This window comes from Folsomia candida, unplaced genomic scaffold, assembly GCF_002217175.1.
Source record: "Folsomia candida strain VU population unplaced genomic scaffold, ASM221717v1 Fcan01_Sc001, whole genome shotgun sequence".
Classification (NCBI taxonomy): Eukaryota; Metazoa; Arthropoda; class Collembola; order Entomobryomorpha; family Isotomidae; genus Folsomia; species Folsomia candida.
The window spans coordinates 718,733-740,676 of NW_019091193.1; the positions used below are offsets into that span (position 1 = coordinate 718,733).

At 36.4% G+C, this 21,944-nt stretch overlaps 2 protein-coding genes across 2 annotated transcripts; both read right to left on the minus strand.

The window, feature by feature from the left end:
- Window positions 1–544: 544 nt before the first annotated feature.
- Window positions 545–4,065, minus strand: LOC110863013 (thyroid hormone receptor beta-A). The gene is made up of 5 exons (XM_022112221.2): window positions 3,115–4,065; window positions 2,504–3,018; window positions 2,241–2,424; window positions 1,650–1,916; window positions 545–1,234 (listed from the first exon to the last, which is right to left on the minus strand). Exons 1-5 carry the CDS (start codon window positions 3,247–3,249, stop codon window positions 779–781), a joined length of 1,557 nt encoding a protein of 518 aa, XP_021967913.1. The 5' UTR covers window positions 3,250–4,065; the 3' UTR covers window positions 545–778.
- A 769-nt stretch (window positions 4,066–4,834) lies between these two features.
- LOC110854417 (cytochrome P450 3A24) lies at window positions 4,835–7,724 on the minus strand. Its single transcript, XM_022102859.2, has 5 exons — window positions 7,361–7,724; window positions 6,968–7,128; window positions 6,238–6,881; window positions 5,661–5,921; window positions 4,835–5,579 (listed from the first exon to the last, which is right to left on the minus strand). Exons 1-5 carry the CDS (start codon window positions 7,652–7,654, stop codon window positions 5,413–5,415), a joined length of 1,527 nt encoding a protein of 508 aa, XP_021958551.1. The 5' UTR covers window positions 7,655–7,724; the 3' UTR covers window positions 4,835–5,412.
- Between the last annotated feature and the right edge of the window lie 14,220 nt (window positions 7,725–21,944).

The following is a 21,944-nucleotide window of genomic DNA, read 5'->3' on the forward strand; positions in this document are numbered from 1 at the left end:
GTGACAGTTTTGACGTATTTTTCTGAAAGAGTTTGGTCCAGGTGGGTATTAAACATCAATTGTGGGGCAGAAATCGGGCGCAATACAGAATAGGTAATTCGTTAAAGTCTGTATTTAATTTAATTTAACTACAAAACATTTGCAAACATTGTTGGCACCTGAGTTTCCTTAATATTTACGACATACATAGGTATGTACATATTATTATGTAAAATAAAAGTATTATTTGGACATTAATAAGTAAATTTTTTCAACGCTCACATCTTACTGCTCTCTGAAAAAATTATCATTATAATGTTTTTGACAAATAAATATTTGAGATGCATCGAATTGTGAAAAATTCGACTTGTCCGTCTATATTATCCAAATAAATAAGTAAATAAATGCACCGTGCATTTATTGCATAATAAATATATACTTAATAATGATAATGAATCTTGGAGGAAATTTTAATACAGATAATTTGTGTTGTGTTATAAAATTGTGGTCTATCAGTGATGCAAACAAATATGTCGAATTTCGCAGATTAAATATTCATGAAACGTATGTATTGCTTTCATTTATTCAATAATGTTCTTTTTGATGAGAGAATTTCAAAAGTGGGTACATATTTGTATTTATGAATATGTATAAATATCTATTCCTTACCAATTGTCTCATATGCAAACCAAGAAATTTATATATGTATCAGCATGCACATAACGATCCACACTTACTTTAATTGCATCCTTGTTTATGTATGTATGCTACTCGCTGCTTTACGTATGTACATATGTGGTTAATTAACCAAAGAGTCCCACGGATTCATTAAAAGTTCCGGAATTCGACGCATGAAGGCCCGCTCTATGCCTACATGGGGCCCTTGAAGAAAATGGTCCGGCTTTATCCCCCATTCTCCTAGGTTGACAAAGCTACGGATAAAATTATGACAAGCGTCAATAGTTCCTTCACATCCAGAGTTATTGATCGCTTGCAGTTTTGCTAAGTTGCTTATCGCTACTTCCGGTTTGTTGCAACATTCGTTCTGAATCCGACTTCGCTGTTCTTCATGCATAATGGATTTATTTTTGATTAATTTTAAATTTTCGCGTGACAGTGAAGGATTTGTATTTGCTTTCTTTTGAAGTTGTAGTAAATGCTGGTGCATTTTGTCAACCTGATTTTCCGACATGTTAAGAGGGAGACCTTGATGGAGTTCACTAACTTGCGTGACATTAGCTAACTGAGAGAGGAGCTATAAAATTGAAAAAAAATAATAAACCGAAAATTAGATTTGTTTTAATTAACAAATAAACACTTCTTCAGAAGTATGCACTCTAAATACTTGGAGACAAATCATCACCGGCGGAGGTACTATTGTGTTCTATTTTTGGGATGTGATTACGCAAAGGCTTTGTCACCAAACGAAAACAAATTAAAAAATCCTATAGACCTGACGTCGTTATTAAAACATTCGAAGTTCGCTCCAAACATCTTAAATATATTCAGATAATAAAAATATTTGCTCTTTTAATAAAGGCGTCAGATTTTGGGATGATCTTTGGCTCATTTTCGCTGGTAACAAAATTTCGCCTTAATCATTACTAAAAAATAGACCACCTCCGCATGTGACAATTTGTCTCCTAGTTTTTTAGAGTGCGAACACTTGCCTGTGGAAAAATGAGCTTCCCCTTTTCCTCTCCATTTACCACTTTCAAATATTTTTCCAACAATCCGGCATAGTATTCTTGTGCTGCATTAATTCTGGGTCGGTCATCAAACTGCGTACAACCGTCATTGCCGCAGTCTGAGAATAAAGCGATGGGAAGGAGCAGCATGATCGTTGCTTCGTCGGGGGCAAGGCTTCGAATTTTTTCGTAGACCCGGACAATCATTTCAGACACCCCATCAGGACATAAACTAGCACATTCGTCCAGCTACATATGTACATAATGAAATATTTATGTATAATGATGGGAATGATTAATTTCTTAATCTGCGCACTCTTAGAAATCCAGTATTAAAATCATACCATTCGGTATTCACATAGATATTTATGACCATTAAAGTGGTATTGATAAGTTATACGATTTGGTAATCAACAGATTAGTACTGAAGCTTTATAATATCGGTAGAAAATTTTAATAGCTGACATAATTTTAACACCAAGTGGTAGCTGCTTTAATACTGAGAAATCAAACCAGATTTCTGACAGTGTAATTGAATGCAATAAATTATTAATTTGAAACAACTTTACGTACATAAACTTCTGGATATTTATCTGGAAAATTTCCATCCACTGAATTAACCAACTTCTTCACACAGTCGTAAGTAACGGTACCTCGCAGCATGAACAATTGCATGACTGACCCACGCAACAAGTTTGTTTGGTCGTGTAAAGAAAGTTTTTCAAATTCTGGAATCATCCTTGCGAAGTATACGAGTCTGTTCGAAATATGTGGAAAAGGTTTTGTACAACATTAATTAAAAAATAGAAATACATAAAAATAAAAATTTCCAATACCTCCGAATTGCCGTGGAAATTACACCAATTAGTAAAATACGGAGTTTATTAATGCTCAAAACTTGATTTCTCCCCCGAGACGGAAAATTGTACGAAATTGCGTCACACGCGAGTTTATAGTATTTTGATATATTTTCGATTTTTCTGCCATCTTCTTCGCTGAGTTTTTGCTCATTTGAACTTTTAATTGGTTCTTGCTCATTCGAATCTTCGCTTTGTTCAGCATTTAATTTTGCATTCTTTAATTTTTGCAACTTTGCAAAATCGCCCAATACCCAGGCAGGATCCATACCGATTTTTACGCATTTGAAAAAACGACACGTTTTACACTTCTTTCTCGTTACTTTGTCAATTTTACAGGTTCCCTTAAATTTGCAATCATCCTTAAAATGGTTAGTAGACAAATCATCATTGATATTCTTGAGAACAAAGTGGCGAAAGAAAGATTTGCAACAATTACAGGACATCCCCCCAAAATTGTGAGATCTCGCTTTCTCTCCGCAAACATGACAGGGCTGAAAATATTTACAATCTCCATATTAATCCAACTTCATACATAAATATTAACTAAATTCTTATCAATAATTAATGTCTTATAAACAATTAAGTACCTCATTTTCCTCACGAACTGGTCGCCTACCCAGCTTCTTTATCTTTTCAGGGACTTTACCTGCTTGTTTTTTAGAATCCTTCATAGATTTTGCACCTATTTTTCGTTTGCTTTTTCTCACATTTTCTTCCTCCATTGTAAAAATGTATTAATTTGTCCTCATTGTTTGCAAGTAATATACAAAATTGTGATATAGGTTTTGCTAAGATTTTTGCATATGAGTAGAACAAGTTAACTTTAAGAAAAATTCGTATGTATGCTTGAATGGCTAAAAGATGCAAATATTCACATATGTTCGTTTGTCAGGCAGTTAATCGCAATAATACGTACATAGTCTCAACTTAAAAAGTGATAGTAAAGTAGACGACTATATTAGATTGGTTTTAAGGATTTTCAAATTTATTCTTATTTCATTGAAAAGCCAGTTAAATTTCAAAATTGGCCACGAAAGAGAAAGCTCCATAGAAAATACGCACGAAATTAATGTACAAAGTGTATCATTCCCGGGTCAGAAATTTTTTAGTGACCCTGACACTTATAGAGGGCTCAGAACAGACCTTTTCCTCAATTTTAATCAATATTTGGTGGTGAAGTTGTCTGCGGTTCGAAAATTCCAACGTTAAACCTAACGTGCAAATGAAGTAAGAAAAACGGATTTTAATCCAGTTTTTCACGAATTTCGCTGTAAATGCTACTGTGGACGCCTTCACAAAGCTCGGTGGCTTTTCACCCGATATGGACTAGTTGAGGGGGTGCTCCAGTTTCATCAGGACGTTTATCAAATATTTCTTAAAACTATCTCCTCTCCGTAATCAAGGAAATTGGGCTGTTTTTGCTCAATTCCGCCGATTCCCACCAAAACCATGAATGGAGCCTGATAAGATAACATTTTGACCTCTATTTTGTAATCAGCTAACCCTTAGACTATTTGACATAAAATGTGTTATGTTTTTTGTTGAAATATGTTCCTGTCCTAAAGAAATTATCATCGGTAAACGGGTTAGTTTTTTTGGTTTTATCACCGTACCGTTTGGGGAGAGAGGTCGATTTTTTTACCCTAGCTTAGGCCTTGGAAATCTGTAGCATGTGGCGCTATCTAATCTAAAAGACCTTCATCTTAGGGTCACTTTTCAGTGCTAATCTGATCTCTAAAGTTGAAAGGTCATTTGTGTTGCCAAAGTCTCCGGCGTCAAATAGAGATTTTGTGCCATTCTGGTATTTAAAGCTTCGGGCATCACTGTAGTCGTTCTTGGCCTTGGACCACCGAAACCTTTATTCCAAAGATAGACACTGTCTCTAGGATTACTTTAATAGTTTGGGCAACCAGATCGTAGTTGTACTTGGACTGCTACACTACATCAAACATCGTGCATTTTTTTCTCGTGCAAAAAGTGCAAAATTATTGCCGCGCGCGTGTAGCTAAGCTTCTCTTACTTTTGACCTAGTGATGTCAAGCAAAAGCGGTCAACACCAATGATAGGCACTGAATGTATGAACAAATCGCAATTGACCTTTTAATTTTATGTTGACCGGTTCAAAAACTACGTTCTACTATCACTTCTTATGGTAAGACTATGTACATACATATGTAAGTATGTGTCCAGTTAATATTGTGAAGTCTACTACACAATGTATGGTAAAAGATACACATTCCCATTTGCTTTATATGTATGTATAACTGTGGACTGACCTTGATGATTGACAATTAATGGTCATCATTGTACAACAGTAAATTGTTTATTACATATATCGGTAAAACTCTTCATCTAATGCATATGCAAGTGTAGAGTGCATGATGTTACTAAACTTTATTGGTTTTAATTTAATGTTATCTGAATTTAGGGAACAATACTATACCAATGACACTACATATTAAATGTGTATGTACATACACATACATATGCATGTATGCCTGCAGCGAGATAATATATAATCCGAAATGTTGGAATAAATACACACCTTGTAGATACATACCTTCTGAAATTTTATAATGCTGGATAACTAATTTTTTTACGTGTATGTGCGGATTTTAATTAATTCTTGTGCAACTTTATAAATACACAAATAGGGGAAACTTCGTCGATTCAATTGCATAATACATACATACATATGTATACGCATGTGTGTAGCTATATACATATGCACATATAGATATATTCGTTATGAAAGCTCATATTTACAAAATAAAGTTTAATTCTGGTACATATTTATTTAAGTACACACATATGTACATACATAAATACATATACTTTTAACGAGTTTCGAAATTTTAATTAAAAAGTTGTCCCTAATAAAGTAATTACTCTCTCGGAATAAATTTAAGCTTGACATCGGACGAAACCTTGTACCCCACAATATCTTTTTCCATCTTCTCCGGTACTGGCGTTCCTTGGGCTGGTCGAATTACGAAATTTCTCACGATATATGCTAAAGCTACTTTTGTCTCCACAAGGGCAAATCGCATCCCTATAAAATTCGTAGGAAACCAAATTTATGTGTATATAAATGATCCACAAATTTACATATCTTTAAAACGTTTCTCCGTACCGATACAACTTCTTGGTCCGATTCCAAACGGCATGTACGCGTAGGTATTCCTTTTCGCCTTATTCTCTTTGTTGAATCGGGTCGGATCAAATTTGTACGGATTTGGGAAATACTGTTCGTCTTTGTGAAACGCGTCGGTTGGGAGGGCGACGACCGTGCCTTTCGGAATTATTCTGGGTTTTCCTCCATTTCCTGGAAGCATGTAGTCTTTAGTGCATATTCTGTCCAGCCTGGCTACGGCGGGATGACGTCGAAGCACCTCTGGAAAGAAGACCATGTCGTGAAAAACTACGAAATTCCCGTTCTTTCAATTTTCATGTAAAGATGGGACTCATCCGCAAAATTGCAAAAATTAGCACAATTTCAATTATTTCTCGGCTTTGGGAATTTGTATACAAATTCTGGACGACGAATTTTTAGAGTAGGTCGTTCTAAATTTTTTAAACTAATCATACACTCCAGATTTTGACTTATTTTTGAAAGAGATTTCAAGTTAAAGAAGCCTCCAGAAAAATTATATCTCATCTAAATATGTAAGTACTTTAATCTAAAACTTGTTTTGTACGTACATACATACCTGAGAGAAACATGTCGAGATATTCCAGCTCATTGATTCCTTCATAGGAAATACTGTCGTCACAATTTGGCATAGCTTTTTCCACCTCACGGTAAAGCTCTTCTTGGATGTCCGCATGGGTCGCGAGAACGTAACAAGCGACCGATAAATTGTTCGCGATTGTGTCAAAACCTGCCGCAATGAAGGCGAAAGCTTGCGGAATTGCGACGTCGTCACTCCATTTAATATTGCTCTTTTTATCTCCGGATTTATCATTCATAGCATCGACCAAAATCTGGACAAAATCGTTCCCTTTGACGCCACTCTCTTGCCTTGTTTTCAGCGAGGATGAAATCAAGCCCCAGAAAAAGTTGGTCGGTTCAGGATCAAATACTTTCAGATTTAATAACTTTGCCAATTTCGGCAGTTTTTGGCAAATCGCTATTTTAATTTTTGCGCTGACAGAAATAATAAAAATTCGTTCTGCCATCGGTACAATTTTGTCGTTTTCATGGAAAGAGTTGACATTCAGGCCGAACGCGGCGGATGTGATGACTTGCATGGAATATTTTCGCATGGCGTCGACCAGTGGGAGGTCAAAGTGAGGGGGTGCAGTCGCACTGATTTTCTTGGTTTTGATGAAACCAGTCAAATTATTTGCACTCCTAAGATTAAGGAATTTAAATTGTTTGCATTCCAAATACTTCAGTATACTGATATTATAAAATCTATTTTAAAATTTAGATAGTACTTTTCAAAATGTGAAAACATTTGGCGAATCCGTCCCGATGTAAATGTCGGACTGAGGAAGGTTCTCATATTCTTCCAAGGTTGTCCATCCAGCCCAAATAAACCGTTTTTAAACAATTTATCATCTGCAAATGCTCTGCGGTCCGTAAAGTTATCGAAATCCTAAAATTTTGAAAATCAAAAATTATGTATGAAATGAGCCTAAAATTTTGAAAATCTCTTGCGTAATTACAGCTCAGTATTATAGTTTTATCATGTCGATATCAAATTATACCGGTCCCTTAAGATTTTAATACCAAGCGGTATAGCACCTTTAATACCTAGGAATTAATACCTGTCTGACTTTACTAGAGTTCTAACAACGTACTAAATATATTTTAATTTAGGTACTTACTTTAATAAAAATATCTCTCGCAATATCCAAATCCCTCAAAATAATGATCGGACTTCCCAACTCCATGACGACCCCGTACGATTCTTTGCGACGTTCCAACTCCTTGTAGTACTCGAGATCTGAATCACTCACATTTCCTTTTCCAGTAAAAACATCCCAACCTGAAATAGTTTCTTCCAGGATGGGAAATCCCTGCTTTTTCCAGTAGTTTAATTTACGCCCGCTATAAATCTTGGCGAAATGGAGGAGCAGCCAAACAGTGGCGATGAAGAGGGCTACCGAAATTAGCCACATTTTTACTGTAATTGGAATATTCTTGAATATATGTAAAGTTGGTGAGAAACTGATCCATCCGAAATATCGAACAGGGTTTAAATACTACCAGAGTGAGTAAATTTAATAAGCATATTATAAAAAATCATATCATGCAAGGCATATGTACATGATGAGAGTTGGTTTTATGCATGGTGAAGATTAAAGTAATTTATTCGGCCATCCCAACATGCATGTGTACTTACTTATTTGCGTATATATTCCTAATTCACGTGGTGATGATGTGGTTCCAGTTTTTTTGCTATTAAGCACAATCATCTCCATTTTTTTGGTTACATGGGTCATCGGGTAGAACTTGTTCTGTGAATGAATTCCCATAGAAGGTTTCTACTATGATGCATACATGCATATTTTTAGTATGCATGATCATTATCTTGGACGTGATTGGGTAATTGTTGCCCTGAATTTTGCAATTTTATCCCAATTTTCTGTCCTCCCAGGTGAATTAAGTCAATTACTATGAATCATCAGTTTGCCGGATACGTATCCGGATATGTATCCTATTGAGTTGTATGCATCATATTTATGTCTGCATTACTTTTAAATTAAAGCGTTCACATTTTTGTTGTATGAAATATTCAAACAAATATTTATATTAAATCGATTTGTGGGCATTACTTCTGATAATTCATTTAAATATTGGTGCATCTCGGGAACGCTATAGTTCTAATAAGATTTAATTAAACGACAAATATATTGATGCATACCTGCAGAAATTTATGACAGGTAAAATGTATTAACTGAGTATTTCCACTACCTGCATAAGTATGTATGTTTACATTCGTATTTTTGTTCAGGAGTGTGTACATGGGACATGGGAGTATGTGCATGATGGGTATCTACATACATACACATTTATGAACATAAATATTCAGGTACATGCTATATAACTGAAGCTTATGTAGATTTGAAGTGGTTGTTGTATTTTCCTTTTCGTAGAGTTATGTGACAGATTCAAAGATCGGGGACTAAGTAATGTATGTATTACTTATAAGTACAGAAATACATATGTATCGGAAATATTGTGCTATGAAATATCTTTAGAATATTTAAAGAATCGAATTTGTCTCAAATTTACATTGTTCATCGATATGGCAATTGATTTTGTTTGTCGTCCTATCTTGACCAGTGTTTATTGATTCATCATTACTTTGTATCAATGTCACGAGTTACGGGTTTATTCCTTTGATGGGTCATCTGATCTGGGTGGAATCGACACACAGAGTAACAGGTTTAATTAATTTAGCTTGATATTGATCACGAATTTATGTATATGTATATCACTCCAATCTCTTAATTATGATGTAAAGTTAAGACTGGACCTTGCTCAAATTAATTAATTGTCGGCAAAGTTTTGGAGACTGGATAAGCACAAGTCTAAGCAAGGACAAATTATGGACTATGTACATATGTATACGATAACTAATTTTTATGCTACGAGTACTTGGCCAGTTTTATTTATAAGAGGAGTCCAAGGTTAAATTTCAGTTGTATTTTTATTTTTGTTGCACAGATAAATTTATTTGAACATAAATCCAGCATATCTCTTAGTTTCAAGTTGCAAATTCTTAAGGCCTTATATTGAAGTCAGGGTATAATCTACGTTATATTTGTAACAACTATTTATCATAATTAATTTTCTACGAAAAAATGAAACCACTTACTGCTATTGCAAGAAGTAAATTATATCGTTGCAACGTCCATTGAGTTCTTAAATATGTAGATGGTTTTGTATTATTTTTCTCATAACCTAATTACATATATTCAAAATTAACTGTTTCGTAGCATAAAGACCCATCAAGAACATTCTAACCTAAATACATGCTGCCTAACAGTGGCACAAGAACGACACTTCTAATAAACCAAACCGCTACCTCTTGACTCAATAATTCGAGAAGAAAAATTCCAATCATACCACCAGCAGCAATGGCGGCCTGATAAAAAATAACTTTAACATGTGAATCTAATGGAATAGGTCGATACCCTGGTTGACTAAAGGATATGTTGCCCTGCTTTATAACCTTGTCAGTCGCATACTCATTTCTCCTATTGTACCACACCTCATAAAAACCCGCTTCTTGCACCCATCTTTCCACCTGGGCCACTACCCGGACAAATCTGTATCTGAAAACTAGCCACAATTCAATCTCAATGGCCTCCCCAGCCCCTAGAATAAAACACCTAAGCTTTCCTCCTGAAGTAAAAGTACCCTGAATACTTTTGCCATGCAGGATGGACTTCGCAAAAAAGAATCCCTTCTTATCCGCCAAAGCTGCAACATACTCCTCTCCCCAAGGCGTGAAATTCCCCAAAATAAAAAAATGTTTGTCAATCATCAGTGTAAAGTTATTTTTAATGCCGACCTTTGACTCAATACTCTGTGAATTAAATTTAAAAAACAACCTCTCAATATTACTCTGCACGATTAGTTTGTAGCCGCCCCGGATAAGTAAATCTGCCAAATTTTTATTTTCTTGAAGGATCGGGAAAGAAAGAAAGTTGCTCGTAACAACGCTAACGTAGTGGTTGATTAAAATCCCAAAAAGTAGCATAGTTCCCACCATAATTTTTAGATTGGATATTCTTTTACCCGCAAATTGCGCCCCACCGCCCATTAAATAAATCCATGTTTGGATAAACACCATAGGAAAATTCCAGTAATTTTTGTCTCGAAGTAGCAAAAGTGCCACAGTCGAAAATATGAAAATCATTGCTATCCAGACGGATGATTGAAGCGGCTTTACTAGAATAAACCAATTAGGGGGAAAGAAATGAACCAGTCTTACACAATAGACTGGTACATAATTTCCCACTGGGGATATGATCACCCGTGTGCCTGGGTTAATAAAAGACAAAATTCTTTTCTCTGGCAGCATCCTCCCTTTTCCTTCGAGTTCGTTGTAAATTTGAAGATGATTCGCGACACGAGGTTCATCAATAAGCATTTTATTTACTTTTCCCATGAGAATGGAAAAAATTGGACAAACAAACCAGCAATTGAAATAGTTAGTAATGTTTTCCCCAAGACAGCTAGAGGGGCAAGAATGGTCGAGTAGGAACGAAAAAATTGTGCCATTGTTTCTACAATTAGGTAATGTGTAAAAATGAAAGACATTGATCTCGTGTTCAGAGTTTGTTTGAATTTGTTGCAATTTGTTGTCATTACAATTCGCCTGATAGACGGTCCATACTATTCGAAAATATATATTGTGACCTGTGTTCAACGGCGTTCCTGTGACGAAGTTATCCAACAAGGGGTAGGGCATTGTGTCGAAGGCCTGCCAACCTGGGTAGACAAATATGAATTTCAAGGCTTGTCATCTTACATACATATGTAAGTCGGATAAATTCTCCGTATTACTTATGTATATACGCTGTAAGAAATTTTATCGCTGAATTATCGCCAACCGATGACCACTTATCCATGACTCCACCAAATTTTGATCATACGCTCGTTTGTGTAAGTAAGACCTTGGTCATTTATGGAAATATACCGCCACTAGCTCAGTTCTAACACAGTATCACACCACCACGAACACGGAGTAAACCGGGTCCACCAAAGCTAACTTTATCACCCGAATTCTTAGAGCTTACATGCAAAATGACTCAAAACCTTACCGGGTTCATCATCAAGTACGATTGTCCAAGAATCCTCAGGATACAGATTTGCTACTTGTCGGGTCATTTCCCCCAATTCGGCCAGAGATTGTAACTTCGCCAAAATATGAACTGGACATGGTGTGACATACCTTGACCTGGTTAATGCAGGCGAGGCAAAATCGTGATCGCCAACCTCGTCATCATTAATCAAGAAGGGTACCAAACGTTGTACTATCAATTGTGGGAAGTTGGTTCCGTCACATACTATTTCCCAAGGATCAAGGGAAAAATTGGATGGTCTCAAACCCCACCAACTCCTCAAGATGCAGACGTCGTCGAGACGCAAACAAGGGTTAACGATTCTTCTCAGCTCATCTTCCCTCATTATGTTAGCGTTCGGTTTTCGAGTCATAAGGAGAACAATTAGAAGTTGGATGAGCAGATACATCTTAAGGAATTTCTTTAAGTCTAAATATTATGTACAAGAGGTGAGGTAGAAGTTGGCATTATATGGGTTGTAAAAACTATTGTTCTCATTAAATCCTTTAATAGGTTCGAGCCCAATTATTCTGTTTTTTGACGACCCCGTTTGATTTGGCTATGTTGCAAATTACATCTATCACTAAATATTTATGAAGCTTATTTCCTACCAAGTAAAAGAGTTTTATCGATCAGAAAGAATTAAACCTACAGATACATATAATATGATTGATTTGGGTCGTACCTGTGCAAGTGAAAATGCCTTCATTCAACTTCACTCATTTTCACCTCGAGTCAAGTTGCCCTTCACTCCCCTCACTCGCGTGAAGGAAGGCTGAGTGAGGCTTCACTCACTGACAAATCCCATTCTCACTCCTTCATTCCCTTCACTCCCTTCGCTTGCTCATTCCCCTCACTCAGCTGTTTTCTTCACTCTTTCTTTCATTCAATTAAGTGCCTCGTGTCATCATGATTTAAATATTTTGGCGCTATCTAGTGGGGCAATGTGAGACTAGGCTGGGGCAATATGAGACTAGGCTGGGGCAATTTAAGACTTGTCTTGGATAATGTAAGACGAGCCTGAGGCAACGAGAGAATTTCCTGGGGTGACATGAGACTCACTATTTTCATATGGCCACAGTGATTTTAGTATGTAAACTAACTAGCGTATAAGCCCGTCTCCCGCCGGGCGCGAGCTTATTTTATTTTCATGAAAATTGAGTGGAATTTTGGAAAACTCCAGCCAATTAAATACATTAATCAATATCTATTTTGACATCTTTCCATCCTTTTATGTTGAAGTTTAAAATGAGTTTTTAAACGGTTTTGAGGACTTGATTTCTAATAAAAACTATACAGTTTTATTTATACTCGACCAAGCTTTCTACAACGAATGTTGTCTTCATCAGGGTCACAAATATGTATTGCTTTCTGACAGAACACTACTTCAAAAACTTTTGACTAAATTACAATAGTTTCCCTAGGAAATTTTATGGATTTTTTATTAGAGGAAGAATAGTTGGTAACCAAATAGGGTTTATTTTCCTCCCATCCTTGATGTTCATGCTAGATGGATTTTTCTTAATATACAATGCTTCTTTAATTTTTCGATGATAAAATTAATCAATATAATAATTATAATTAATCAATATAACATTAATCAATATAATAAGCTCAAATTCTGTCACCGACGGAAGTCAAAGGAATTTGTAAAGATCGTGAAATTGATGGTTTGAGTTGATAATGGAAGTGGTTGGCATGAAAATTCAAATATTTATGAAATCTCAACAATGCTCAAAGAATGGATCTATGGAAAATTATCATATTGTTATACCCGATTTAAATTGTGTTAACAAAGACACGTTTGACGTGTTCGACATATGTGACATTTGACTTGGTCTACGCAGTCACTGGTGTGTGGCATGTCAAAGCGCGTGTGATATTACATTCGCGCTCAGATTTCAAAATCTGTTCCAGTAGAAGATTTGAGTAATTCATCGGAGGCCTCATTCCCTAATTAAGGGAATGGAAAGGGAACGGATTCCATTCCTTAAATCTACGTAGTCTGTACATGAAGGGAATGGAATGTGTATAACATGGGCAGCCGATGGGAACATCGAATAACCGCGGGAACATTTTCCCTCGTCCCTGTCCCCACCCTTCCGCGGCTACTGTGTTTTTTGTCTGTCGTTAGGAGAGCAGCATGTTCCTTATGTAAAGCTGCAGTGAGAGCTGGAAAGGAGTCTTGACAAAATATAAAATAGCGGGAAGGGGAATCCGTTCCCTTTCCATTCCCTTCATACAAAGACGCCACTACTTAAGCATATCCGACGGGAAGATGGAAGGAACGGAACCGTTCACCATCGTTTGACGACTTCACTGCGGCTCCAGCCTGCACACCCCCAACAGAGTGATAGCCACATCCCAATGCGGCAAAATCACACAGAGGTAGTGGCCATGTAGGTGCGCGACCCCACAAACAGATCACACCCGAAACTGAGGGTGCAGCCACTTTAGATATGCAAACTCCCCAGCTAATGTCCGGCACTCCTGTCATTTCTTCTATCATATAGTCCACACATGATGGGAACGGAATCCATTCCCCTTCCCTTTCCTTTGAGATTTTACTACTTCCCCTGAAGTGTTTCCAAGGGGAATGGAAGAGAATTCCATTCCCTTATGTATCGGCTAAGTAAATATCTTGCAATTTAAACAATCCAATAGTAATATGGTCCACCAGGAGTCTTGAAAAAATATGAAATGACTGATTTCATTTAGGTGATTGGCGTGGGGTCAGGCACCTAAATGAAATCAATAGATCACACCCAATACTGGGGGTGTAACCACTTTCGATAAGCAAACTCCTGAGCTAATATCTTGCATCCCATATTCCTTTCAGCATAACGATAACTGTATAGTCCACATATGAAGGGAACGGAATTCCATTCCCTTTCCCTTCCATTGATCTGAAGATTTCCCTACTTCGCCTGAAGTATATCCAAGGGGAATGGAAGAGGAAGGGAATTCCATTCCCTTATGTGTAGCCTAAGTAATCTATCTTTAAATCCTATATGAATATGGTCTACCCATGAATGGATGGGAATCCGTTATCCTTCCCGTCCTCCGTTCGTAGCGGAATTTAAGTCACTGATTTGGGAACGGGACTGAATGGGCCTAAACGGAACGGAATATTCCTTAAATATCCGGAACAAAAGAACTAATGTCCCTTCGGAAGTGACTTCACCAACATTTCACACCTAGCATTGGGATAATAGGCAAATATAAATGATAATGTCTGGCATACCCCTTCCACCCAGAGCGATAACCATATCCCAGGGGGGCACACCCTCGCTTCCCCCCCAGCAGAGAGATAACCATCTCCCAAGGGGGCACCCCTCCCACTCCCCAGCAGAGCGATAACCATATCCCAGGGGGCACACCCTCCCATTCCCCCCAGCAGAGCGATAACCATATCCCAGGGGGGCACACCCTCCCATTCCCCCAGCAGAGCGATAACCGCACTTAATAATTTTTGTTAACTTCCCTTCGAGATTAGCTAACCAGCAAATCCTGGATAACTGACTTATCGACTTTCCTACCGCTTGCACCAACGCAGCTGATATGCAAATCACTTTCTCCACTTTCACTTCCGTTTCGGAAAATAACTTTCACTTCCGTTGCAGAAAGACATTTCCAGCTTATAATATAGATTATATTCCTTCACTCTTCTTCCCCGAAGATGAAAAAGTGCAGGACATGAAGGGCCTTCATCTCCTTCACCCTTCATTCCACTCATTTCTCGTCTCAGCCTCCCTCACTCACCTTCACTCACTCGATCAAATTTTTCAACTCCTTCACTCAGCTTCACTCTCCTTCACTCCCTCATCGTGAATGAAGCCTCAATTTACCTCAATTGAGTGAAGCTGCACAGGTATGATTTGGGTTAAGCGTGTACCACTTTCATATAAATATGTATTATACATACATTGAAGTCATATGGTAAAATGACACCAAATTTTAAACTTGACCCATGTGCCGATAGACATGGAAATATTTTACAAGATTGATAGAACTGTATAGTAATCACGACAGGCATGAAAATATTCTCCCTCAAATTAGGATTAACTCATAAACTAATTCAAGAATAGTCTTAAAAATAACTATTTTTCATTCCGCACTTTCAAGATCGACTTTTTTTGTCCTTCGCTCGTCTTTCAAACTAAATTTGGACTGATTGCAAGTCTGAAAAAAAATCAAGACCCCAAACATTCGAATTTAGGTACAACTTATTTAAGGCAAATAAATGCATAATTGAATCTTCGCCATAATTTTACCAGTGAGCTCCACGAACACTTATAGAAATCCGCGGCATCTTCACAAGCCGTCGCGTTGTCGTACCTCTTCGCAAATTTGAAAGTTCCTTTACTCGTGACTATTAATACGATTACTATAAATTATTCTATTCATCATTAGCTGTTTTTCATATGTATGAACTTAATAATACCCACAGTTTAACCCGCAATAATATCTTTTTGTCGCAATTTCCCTGTAACTCTTCCATCCGGCGGGGGTAGTCACATCAAATGAATCCTGCGTCACGAAATCAGCCATTCCGTAATCCAACTCGGCATCCGTGCCAGGTTTGATGTATTCAAAGGCGCGATATGTGCAGGTGATGAAGCACTAATGCACATAAAAAAACATTTACATGAGCGCTAAGATTTCTGTCATCGGACGCTGTGCATATGTGACTTCCCCGTGATAATGTTTCTTATCTACTGGTGTTAAAATTAATATCAGTCAGTGACAATTTGCCCCATGCGGGCAAAAGTTATCACCATCCGGTTAAAAACATTATCACCATTTGGTGAACTCACATATGCACACCGCACGATGACGATTAACACTGGGTCTTTATGTAAGTGTCTATTACATAAGTAGAAATTTATTATATACACTATACATACCAGGAATGAGGCCATAATTTTCTCCTTTGCACACAAATCAGCCGCATTTTTTACATAAGGCGACAAAGTTTTAAATCCTTCGTGACATTTTAACCCGTCCTCCATATTGCTGAGATAGCGGAAATGATACTCTTCGACGCTGTCACTAAAAACGGTTGCCAATAAAGGCAATGCTAAACACAGCATGATTACACGATTAATAAAATTGACCATGATAAATATCTAATTGGCAAACTTCGTCGATTAATGTGAATACTCTATGTAGTGGAGTGAAAATGCGAGATATGGAAAAGAATTCCACACAAAATAGCAAGAACAGGATGTCCTTCCTTGGCTAATAGGCTATTGTTCCCGGTTTAATTAGTACTTACTTCACCACCATAAATTTGCAGAATAATGCAAGGAAAATTACAAATCTCTTGCGGTTAATTATAAGTACATACAAAATATTTTTGTGTCCATAGATTACAAGTATTTAAAAAATTCACAGGGTGAAGAAAATCGATCATTAACCTGGTCAAACGCGTTTAAAGTTTAATAAGTAGCCATGTAATTAGATCAGTGTCAAGTACACATTCCACAAAAGTTTAATTAGATTGATAAGTACTTGTTTTCATATATGAAAACACGAATCTGCATATATGTATACATACATATTCGTGTATATCTACATATGTACATATACCGGACATGTTTCACTATTTTGAGTTGTCTTGTAAACTCATGAGCGTGTATGAATTTCTCATTTGTACATACATATTTGCACACTAAAAATAATTTTTTCAAAATAGTTCGCCACCCAATTTTAGCAGAAAATCGCTTCTAGTACACTGTGCCATTTAGAAGATAAATATAATATTTTAGTTACTATTAAAGACATAGTGGAAATAAGTATAAATATACAGGCTGCCACAAGGTTATTTAATATTTAGCTTAAGTGTTATGCTCTGTTGTAGTTGTAAAAGTTAAGACAAACGTGAGATCATTCAACATAGTCAACAAAGTCATTAAAATATATTATTTTGCACAACTGCAATAAGTACCAAAGTAATTAAGTTTTCTTAAATGACAAATTTCTTAAGTGATTCGTTAAACCAAACCTTATCCTTGTGCAATTTTATATTTCGTGGAATGCCTAACCCATAGCTGTTATTATTCTTTAAGTTGTTTACCAACTAGCGTTGGACATATCACTATTTAAGTAAATGTTCTGTTTCGCATCGATCAAGAGTTACGTACCATTACACACACAAATAAATACATAAAATTGCAAACAACCTATCAACTTTCTTCTCTAGTTTAAAGTTTTGCAAGCCAGTTTACTATGTGATGTATCGCAATTCTATATATATAGCCGTGGCTACTTTATTTAATACTTAATTTAATCTGAAATAGAGTCGTCGAAAACTTTATATTGCTTCATTTACTCAAACTTGCATATGTAGACTGCTATATCTGTAAATACTTTATGTTCGTTCTGGGTGAAAGTCCTTGGCAAGGTTTATTTAAAGTTGGGGAACCAATATGTAAGACTGAAATATATTGAGGAAATTCCCGCAGCACTTGATAACACGAGGTAAGTTTTGTAAAATAATTTATCAAACTTTGGCAAATTAAAAAGACGCCCTTGATCTGAGTAAGTTTACAAAAAATTGCAAGCTAATTTTCCTTCCAAATATTTGTAACATTTTTTAAAACGTTGTAAATTTAGAGAATTTACGAGTTTTCAATGTTACCAAGTGTTAATTGCATAATTATTTGTTTGAATAGTTCTGCATCTGTAATCCTAAAATGAATCCGGAAACGTCACGATTTTTTAAAATTCCCTCAACTTACACTAAATTAATAAGCATAGCACTAACCGCTGCCTCCATCACGCATGGATTTTCAATTTCTTGTATTAACCAGAAGACGCGGATTTGTTCAAGAAACAAGTTGCATTTGTTCCTCGCGTGTGCTTCTATTTTATCAGAAATTTTGAGGGTTGCCATTTACCTGGAATGGTTTCATGGCCACGTTTTTTGCCCAAAAGATTCTAATTCTGTCGAGACTTCGATGTGGAAACAAATCATGATGTTTTACTTTGTCGAGGCTGTCACTATTATTACCGTTATTAAAGGGATCCTTTTATGGAGACAAGACGAGATGGAAACATTGACCAAGGCATGTTTCGATTTCGAGTTATTGATCAACGTTATGGCAAGTAAGGCAACATTTACATAAATAAATGTGTTTGAAAACAGCGCTTGTATTTAGGACGAGTTTGCATTGCTATTTTGAAATTTTGCAATTGAAAGTTAAACACTGCAAAAAAGTGTTTTTTTAGAGCTATTTTGACCTGAAGGAAATGCAACTAGAAACTATTTACATACTTCCCGACGCTATAGGTCATATGCCGCGTCGCTAGATGGCGCATATTTCTTGTACTTTCCCACAGTTTTTGGCATCTTGTATGAAGTCCTTTTTCTTAGGTGAAGGGAAAGTAACCATAAAGTGATCATGTTAAAAGATCACCATGGTTACGGCGAAGCCTAGGTATGCATTCAGCTGCAACTTTGAGAAACTCCCACTGAGATTTCTCCCCAACCGTTCGTTGTACGGAAAACATGTTGAAACAAAATAGTTAGAGAATTCGGTTCTACAGTGACATTTTTCTTATTTTTTCCAAATTCTAATTCCTTCAGGTAGAAAGTCCGATGGGTAAAGTTGCAAATCGATTTCTTGGCATCAAGGAAGTATTTCCCACCGGGGGCTTGCCATTTTTACTATTCTCCTGGATAATACGCACATTTTAAGCCTTTATTCAACTTAATCGGATGAAAACTCAAGGGATTAGAGCTTTTTGAAATATTGTCATTAAGCAACCTATTTACGTATATATACAGGTGTTAGGTTACTGGTTGCTAACGTATGCTAATAATGAGGGTATTCATTATTTCTTCGTATCCGTAGTATCATAAAATAGTTTACGAAGAAAAAACAAGGGGTCAGGTTTAGTAAAAATCGTAAGCGTAGTAACGTGATTTTCGATGAGAAAATCTTACGACGCTTACAAAATCTCGTAAGCGTCGTAAGTATTTTACGATACGAAGAATACTAAGGATACGAAGAAATAATGAATACCCTCAATGTCAGGTTTATTTTTTATTAGCATTACTATTTCAACATATGTAACATTCCTTAAAATTCTGAAAAATTAAGCATTGATCAAATTCCATGAAATACAATGTTACTGATCCACCCACTCGGGATTAAATTAGTATGCCACGCATTCACCCATGGGAAAGTTCACAACGTTTAAGAATTGATATTATGATTTTATACATTTAAGTTCACACTTCACTAAAAATAATTAAATAAATAAATTTTAAAAAACAAACTTAGGTGAAGGACGCGCTTAAAATATTAAAACAAGAAGCATTACAAAATGTTACAATATCGTTTAATATTTTGTAACTTTTCTTCACCGTGGGCCCAACTAACAGGGAAAAAAATACTTTCAGGCATTTTGTGTAAACGAAATACGTAATTTTTATATAATAAACTTGCTAGATTTGAATTATTATCTTTCAATAAATAGTGACTTTGCACATGTGGTATAGAGAAAATTTGCCAACGTCTGACTCATTTTAATAACTATCCCTGAAGCAGATAGACTTATCGTTTTAATTGTCGCTCTTTTAGTTGCATTTAGTGTTAATTATCGCTGTGAAAATGAAATAGGTAGTTGGGCCCACGGTGAAGTAAAAGTTACTAAATATTAAACGATATTGTAACATTTTGTAATGCTTCTTGTTTTAATATTTTAAGCGCGTCCTTCACCTAAGTTTGTTTTTTAAAATTTATTTTTAGCTTCTTCCATTCCAGTGCACGAAGTGTATAAAAGCACTACTTGTGGTAGCTCGGAAATGATTTTGTATAAAGCTTAGCGAGATTTATTTTTTTGCGAACGATGCCAACTCGTCGTACTCCTAACTGTAGGTATGATATCCAATTTTTGTAGGGTCTCCAAACTATGTGAGTCTCAAATCTGTCGTGATAGTTTTTATCTTTCTGGGAACATCTCTCGGAATTCCATTCATGGGCCTGGTCCTTTCTCTCTGGATGCCATGCATGCCTCCCCTATTCACGATGGGGATGAGATCTTGCGAATCGTGGGGTGGAAATGGAGGATTATCCTTAACAATTAAAATTATCCTGGGGCTGTTTGAATCGTATAATTTCTCAGCAATTTGTGGCCCACTGATCTATGCCATGCTGGGATTTCTCTACTATCCAACATTACTGTTGGAGGCTTGGCTAAAATTGTTGCAAAGGTACCTATATTCCGCACTTCTGTATTTAATATGGAGATGGCCTATTATATGCCCTCTGATTTTGACCAAATTGGTGTAAATCGATCATAAATGAAATTAGTAAGAAATTTGCAAACGACATGATCTCCACATTCGGAAGGTTAAGCAGAGATATTTGCATCCGAAGAGAAGAAAACTTGCAGTAAATTTGAAAAGCATAAAATTTGACAATTTTATGGCGCGCGTTTTCTCTTTTTAGGATGCAAATATCTCCGCCAAACCAGTGCATTGAAAGATTGCGTCTTTTGCTAATTTCATATTACATAAATTCTGTTACTGATTGACACTAATTTCGTCAAAATCTGAGAGCATACGCTGGGAGGCCTCCCTTGTGAATAGCTAAATTTAACTTCATTTTATAAGTACTGCTCAAATTTTATTGCCATTCCAAGAGAAATTCTGAACCTGCCATCCATCGCAGTTCAATATCGTCTCGCCCAAAGTTTCTCAAACTTGACCAATTTCGTGCTACGGACGCCAATCATGTCCATGATCCTGGGATGGGCGATGATGGCCGAAGTTACGACGCTGTACGTCTTCATGACTGCACAAAACTTACCGTACGCCGTTGTCGTGTACATGGGAGCCATGGCGACGAACATGTTCATCCTGATTCAAGTCGTCTTTCGTGCCTTGTCCGTCCCATACTTGACATCCAGAAAGTTTGCTAGGTGCCAAGGTCAACCGAGGGGGAAGTGGTTGTCGAAATTCTTGAGGTCATGTTCCCCCCTCAAAGTATCTGTGGGAGATGGAAACTTCTTTGATAGACTGACATCGCTGGTAATTTCCAACATGTGTTTGGACATGTTGATTACTCTACTGCTGACAGAGGCTTAAGAAAAATTAAAGAAGAATAGCAAAATTACTCATCTACATATGTAACTCGGTAATACTTATTCTGGATATAATTATTAAATATTATAACTTTAATCATGGATTTAATTTTCATATGCAAAAGTTGTTAATAAAGATGCAAGTAAATCTAAATTTAATTAATTAATTACTCATAAGCTATTTATCCGTACACATTATAGAATTTTGTAATGAGCATAGTCATGACAATATCTTATTTCGCATCGCAACTCATTTATCAAACTTGTGAAACGTGAAGGGATTTCGAATCAAAATACGATTTCGCAAATCTGTACAAATAGAATAATCTTGTGAAATGAAAACATGCACAGTTGCGAATAGTTGCGATATATGATAAATTTACGAAAAAATGCTATGGTGTTCCACCAAAAGTTTTACGAAATCTGGAAAATTTCGCAAAACTTTGAAAGTTATGTATTATGCAGTTCGCATGCGCTCAATGACTGAAGTTTACAAAGCAAAATGGCATACGAGAAC